This window comes from Crocuta crocuta, unplaced genomic scaffold (assembly GCF_008692635.1).
Source record: "Crocuta crocuta isolate KB4526 unplaced genomic scaffold, BGI_CrCroc_1.0 scaffold1391, whole genome shotgun sequence".
NCBI classification, from domain to species: domain Eukaryota; kingdom Metazoa; phylum Chordata; class Mammalia; order Carnivora; family Hyaenidae; genus Crocuta; species Crocuta crocuta.
In genome coordinates, this window is record NW_027532660.1 from 34731 (window position 1) to 40883 (window position 6153).

The window sequence follows — 6153 nt, forward strand, 5'->3', positions numbered from 1 at the left end:
TTAGTGGTCCAGTTCCAAAACGAAGTCACTGTAGATGTTGCTATGAGAACATGGTATTAGGATCAGAGGGCTCTCTTTCAGCCAAGAACTCTGAGGCAGAGGGTGACTGAACATTTTGTATATTTTAACTGGGTATTTATATTGAGCTTTCCAGAATTCCTGGGTCTGTATTGGTCAGTGGTACTATGAGATGAGGTATCTTCATTTCTTAATGTTGGTGATAGGATGAGGCCCATGGAGGGTAGGCAACATAACCAAAGTCCCACAGCAAGTCAGATTAGGAGCAAAACAGAATTAAGAGTTTTCTCTTTTCCCACAGGAGCTTTCTAACTCTTNCTTGAGTGAACAGTTGAATGTCCTGGAGAAATTAGTAAGTAAATAAAAAAAGCTAAGTATGAGAAAGTAAGTAAAGGCCAATCAGGTCCATACCTGGACCTGTCTCAACAATTTTCTTATGATGCTGGAAAGTTGCATGTTACCTGTTCATCCTTCACATCTTTCTAAGGCAAGATTCTTTTTTTTTTTTAATAGTTTATTGTCAAATTAGTTTCCACATAACACTCAGTGCTCATCCCCACAAGTGTCCTCCTCCATGCCCATACCCCCTCCCCCCACATCCATCAGTCCTCAGTTTTTGTCAGCATTCAAGAGTCTCTCATGGTTTGCTTCTCTCCCTTTCCCCCACCATTTCCCCCCTTCTTCTCCCCCTTGTTCCTCCGTCAAGTTCCTCCTAATCCTCCTATACGTGCAAACATATGATATTTGTCCTTCTCTGCCTGACTTATTTCGCTCAGCATAACACCCTCAAGGTCCATCCATGTTGCTACACATGGCCAGATTTCATTGTTTCTCATTGTCTAAGGCAAGATTCTTAAACCAAGATTCATAGACTCCCAATAAATGTGTAGTTATAGTCCAGAGCATCTTTCAACATGGATTGAAAGGCATATTTTGTTTTTAATAACTTCTGAAATTTAGATATTAATTTTATTGAGAGAGATTTAGGAAGTATTACAAAGAAGAGTGATGTCAGTGGAAATGGTAGAGTTATGATCTCAGGATATTTGCTTCTCTACAAAAGCAATGAAATAGCTGGCAAAATTTTGCAAAATCAACTTTTTTTCCAAACAAACAGCATCAANATCCAGGGAGTATTTTTTAGAATAAAAGCACCTCAATGTTGTTAATAACAGCAACTTTGTGGCATTTTAACTTTTCCTAAACCCATTACTCCTCCCCAGACCAGTAGTAGCCTTGAGTGAGCAGAACAGGTTAGTTTCCAAACAACTGTCATTATTTGACCTGTCTGGTGGTTCTCTGACTCAAAAAGCTTGCCTTTATTGGTTACTCAGTCCTAAAACTTTCCATTGGGAAAGGCGTATATGTGTCACAAATCTGCCTGAAGCAATGGATAACAATTGAGGGAAACAAGAGACTGAGCAAAAAATTTACAAGGAAGAGTCAAATGTCAATAGGGGTTATGAAAATCTCTAACACGTTCCTAACAATCCAGAAGGAAAACAACTGCCAAGCATAGTGCTGTGTTCATGTTCAGGAAGACATGAGAAGGTCATAAGCCTTTACCTCTTGCTAGCCTTGGGGCTCTGTGTAAGCAGGGAGTGAAGGTTATGGCACAGTTATAAACTGCCTGAGTGAGTGTTGAAGACATATTTCAACAGGCAACAGAGCTCTTTAGAAAACAGTCGGACATTTGTTTGTCTTAGGTATTTAAGGAATTCTCTATCCAATGATTGGCTGACCATTAAGCTTTACTAGTAGAGACTTCATTGGCCATCCATGATAATGAATACAAAGGACTATACTGAATTAGTTCAGAAAAGTCACTAAACAAATAAACAGCAACTAAAACAACAAGCAATGCCAATTCTAAGCCTTAGAGAGAGAGAGAATCAGGCTTCCAGAATTGCTATGTTATATATGAAAAACTCCAGTTTTTAATATAAATATGAGATATTCAAAGAAATTAGAAAGTATAGCTCATAAACAGGTAAAAAATATCAATGAATAGAAAATCAATGGATAAAAAATCAAGAAATAGCACAGGTATTGGACTTCCTAAACAAAGATTTTAGGGGTGCCTGGGTGGCTCAGTCGGTTAAGTGTCCGACTTCGGCTCAGATCATGATCTCACAGTTTGTGGGTTTGAGCCCCGTGTCAGGCTCTCTGCTGACAGCTAGCTCCGAGCCTGGAGCCTGTTTCAGATTCTGTGTCTCCCTCTCTCTCTGACCATCCCCTGCTCACGCTATCTCTCTCTCTGTCAGAAATAAATAAAACATTTTTTAAAAATTTAAAAAAAAACAACAATGATTTTAAATGAATTATTTTAAATCTGTTAAAAAACTAAAAATTTCATGTCTGAAGAACTGGAAGAATGAAACTTATTCAAACCAAATAGAGACATAAATTATAACACAGGAGCCATCTACAAATAATTGAGTTGAAAGGCACAATGACCAAAAGAAAAAATCACTAGGGGGAAAAATTTTACTAGAAATAATNNATTATAAGTATTATTCTGCAAATATAAGACTCTCAATGAACCCCAGTTAGAAAATAAACAAACATCTACACCTAGACACATAATCAAAAGCCTAAGCCAATGAAACTATATCAAAAGCAGCAAGAGAGAAGCAAGTCATCATGTATGAGATTCTGAATTTTCACTCATATGTGGAGTTTAAGAAACTAAAGAGATGAACAGAGATGAAAGGAAACCTTAAGAGACTCTTAAATACAGAGAACAAATTAAGGATTGACGGAGGAGAGGTGGGTGGAATGAGGGGCTAAGTGGGTGATGGGCATTAAGGAGAGCACTTGTTTAAATGACCACTGGGTGTTATATGTAAGTGATGAAGAACAAGGTTCTACTCCTGAAACAAGTATTACACTGTATATCGACTAACTTGAATTAAAAGAAATATTTTCTTAAAAAAATAACATGCATTTATATATAAAAAAGATTTATGACTGATTTCTCATTAGAAACAATGGAAGCCAGAAGATAGTGAGATAACATTCAAAGTACTAAAAATACATTTCAATTAGGAATTCTACATTTAGCAAAACTGCCATTTAAAAACAGAGGAGAAATTAAAGTATTCCAAGATAATCAATAACTGGGTGAGTCTGTCACCAGCAGATTTATCCTATGAAGAATCCTAAAGGGTAGTCTACAAACAGAAATAAAAGGACACTAGATAGTAACTTGAATCAACATGAAGAAATAAAGCAACAATAAATATAACTACATAAGTAAATATAAAGAACATATAAATGTATTTTTTATTTGTAACTCTTTTTTTCTATCTGATTTAAAAGACAAAGACATAAAGCAATAATGTTGATGTGATTATAATGTATAAAGATGTAATTTTTAAAAAATTTTAAATGTTTTTTATTTATTTCTGAGAGAGAGAGAGCGTGAGTAGGGGAGGGTCAGAGAGAGAGGGAGACACAGACTCNAATGAAATGGCAAACACAAATCCTATTTTATAAACAATTACATTAAATATGAATAGATTAAATTATCAAATTTAAAGGCAAAGATTGGTAGAGTGAATAGGAAAACATAATTATGTGGAATCTAAAACACAAAACACACAAACAAATAAACAGAAAGCATAATCAGAGCTATACATACAGATAACAAATTGATGCTTGCCAGAGGGAACCGGGATTGGGGGAAGGGAAAAATGTGGAAAAGGAAGTAAGAGATAAAATCTTCCAATTATAGAATGAATAAATCATGGGAATAAAAGGCATAAAGAATATAGTCAAAGATATTCTAATAGCATTATATGGTGACAGGTGGTAGTTACACCTCTGGTTAGCATAGCATAACATATAGAGATATTGGATCACTATGTTGTATGGCTGAAACTAATGTAACATTGTGTGTCATATGTACTCAATATAGAACAAAGTTTACAAAGGCAACTTTCATTAAAAAAGAAAACAATCTAGTTCCATTGTATGTATATTTAGGATTCAAACACATAAAGGTGTTGAAAAATAAACTCAAAATGGTTAAAGGACCTGAACATGAGATAGGACACCATCAAAACCCTAGATTAGAAAGCAGAAAACAACCTCCTTGACCTCCACCTCAGCAATTTCTTACTTGACACATCCCCAAAGTCAAGAGAATCAAGAACAAAAATGAACTATTGGGACCTCATCAAAATTAAAAGCTTCTGCACGGCAAAGGAAACAATCCATAAAACTAATAGGCAACAGACAGAATGGGAAAAGATAGTTGCAAATGACATATCAGATAAAGGGTTAGTATCCTTTGATGAGGAACTCATCAAACTCCACACCCAAAAAACAAACAATCCAGTGAAGAAATGGGCAGAAGATATGAACAGACACTTCTCCAAAGAGGACATCCAGATGGCCAACAGACACATGAAACGATGCTCAGCATCCATCCTCATCAGGGAAATACAAACCAAAACCACACTTAGATACCACCTCATGCAGGTCAGAGTGGCTAAAATGAGCAAATCAGAGGACTGTAGATGCTGGCGAGAATGTGGAGAAACGGGCACCCTCCTACACTGTTGGTAGGAATGTAAACTGGTATAGCCCCTCTGGAAAACAGTGTGGAGGTTCCTCAAAAAATTAACACTAGAACTCCCCTAGGACCCAGCAATAGCACTTCTGGGAATTTATCCAAGGGACAACAGGATTGGCACATGGCCCCCAATGTTCATAGCAGCACTCTCCACAATAGCCAAAACATGGAAAGAGCCTAAGTGTCCATCAACTGATGAATGGATCAAGAAGATGTGGTTTAAGCAATAGCACTGCTAGGAATTTACCCNGAAGTTTCGCTGAGCGAAATAAGTCAGTCAGAGAAGGACAGCTACCATATGTTTGCACGTATAGGAGGATTAAGAGGAACTTAACGGAGGACCGTGGGAGAGAAGAAGGGGGGAAACAGGGTGGGGGAGAGGGAGAGAGGCAAACCATGAGAGACTCTTGAATGTTGAGAACAAACAGGACTGATGGGTATGGGGGAGAGGGGAAGGTTTTTGATGGAGTAGAGCACTTGTGGGGATGAGCACTGGGTGTTGTATGGAAACCAACATGACAATAAACTATTAAAAAAAAAACAAAGTATCAGTGAAAAAAAAGTAGGAAAGTAAATGTATGAAAAAATATATACCATGCAAACAGTAACTAAAATAAAACTGGAGTAGCTATACAAATATTCAACAAAATACACTTAAAACACAAATTGTTATTAGAGACAAAGAAGTCCATTTTATAATTTTGTCAATCCATCAAGAAAACATTACAATTATAAACATATGTGCTTCTAATAAAATAGCCCCAAAATACATGTAGCAAAAACTGACAATTTTAGGGAAAAATAAATAATTCAACAATAATAGTTTGAGGTTTCAATAGTCTAATTTTAATTATGGATAGAAAAACTAGATGAAAGATGACAAGAAAATTGAAGCTTTGAACAACACTGTTCTGGAATAAGACTGTTAACTAAATGGATCTAACCAACATATACAAAGCACTCCACACAACAGCAGAATACATGGGCTTTTCAAGTGCCTATGGAACATTATCCAGAATAGACCATATATTAGGCCACAAAATCAGGCTCAGTAAATTTGAAACAATTAAAACAATGCAAAATGGGGCACCTGGGTGGCTCAGTAGGTTAAGCATCTGACTTTGGCTCAGGTCACGATCTCACAGTTGTGAGTTTGAGCCCCGCGTCAGGCTCTGTGTTGACATCTCAAAACCTGGAGCCTGCTTAGGATTCTGTGTCTCCCCTCTCTCTCTNTCATTCTCTCTTTCTCCCTCACTCTCTCTCAATAAATAAAAATAAACAATAAAAATGTTTAAAAAGAAACAATGCAAAATACTTTGTCCAACCACAATGAAATAACATTAGAAATCATTAACAGAAGAAAATTAGAGAAATTCACAAATATGTGGAAATTAAATGACACATTCCCAATTACCCAGTGGGTTAAATTTAAAAAAAATTATTAGGAAATAAGAAAACATTTTGAGATTGTCAAAAATGAAAACACAACATATGAAACTTATTGGAGGCAGTGAAAGTAGTACCCAAAGAAAAAATAATAGGTATAAAAACAACAT

At 36.1% G+C, this 6153-nt stretch overlaps 1 protein-coding gene across 1 annotated transcript in view; it reads right to left on the reverse strand.

Moving 5' to 3' along the window:
* Positions 1-6153, reverse strand: part of VSIG4 (V-set and immunoglobulin domain containing 4) — a 28911-nt gene that overhangs the window by 8396 nt on the left and 14362 nt on the right. The window contains 2 exon segments of the mRNA XM_077780701.1: positions 7-74; positions 947-967. Of these exon segments, the coding sequence (XP_077636827.1) occupies positions 7-74; positions 947-967 (89 nt within the window).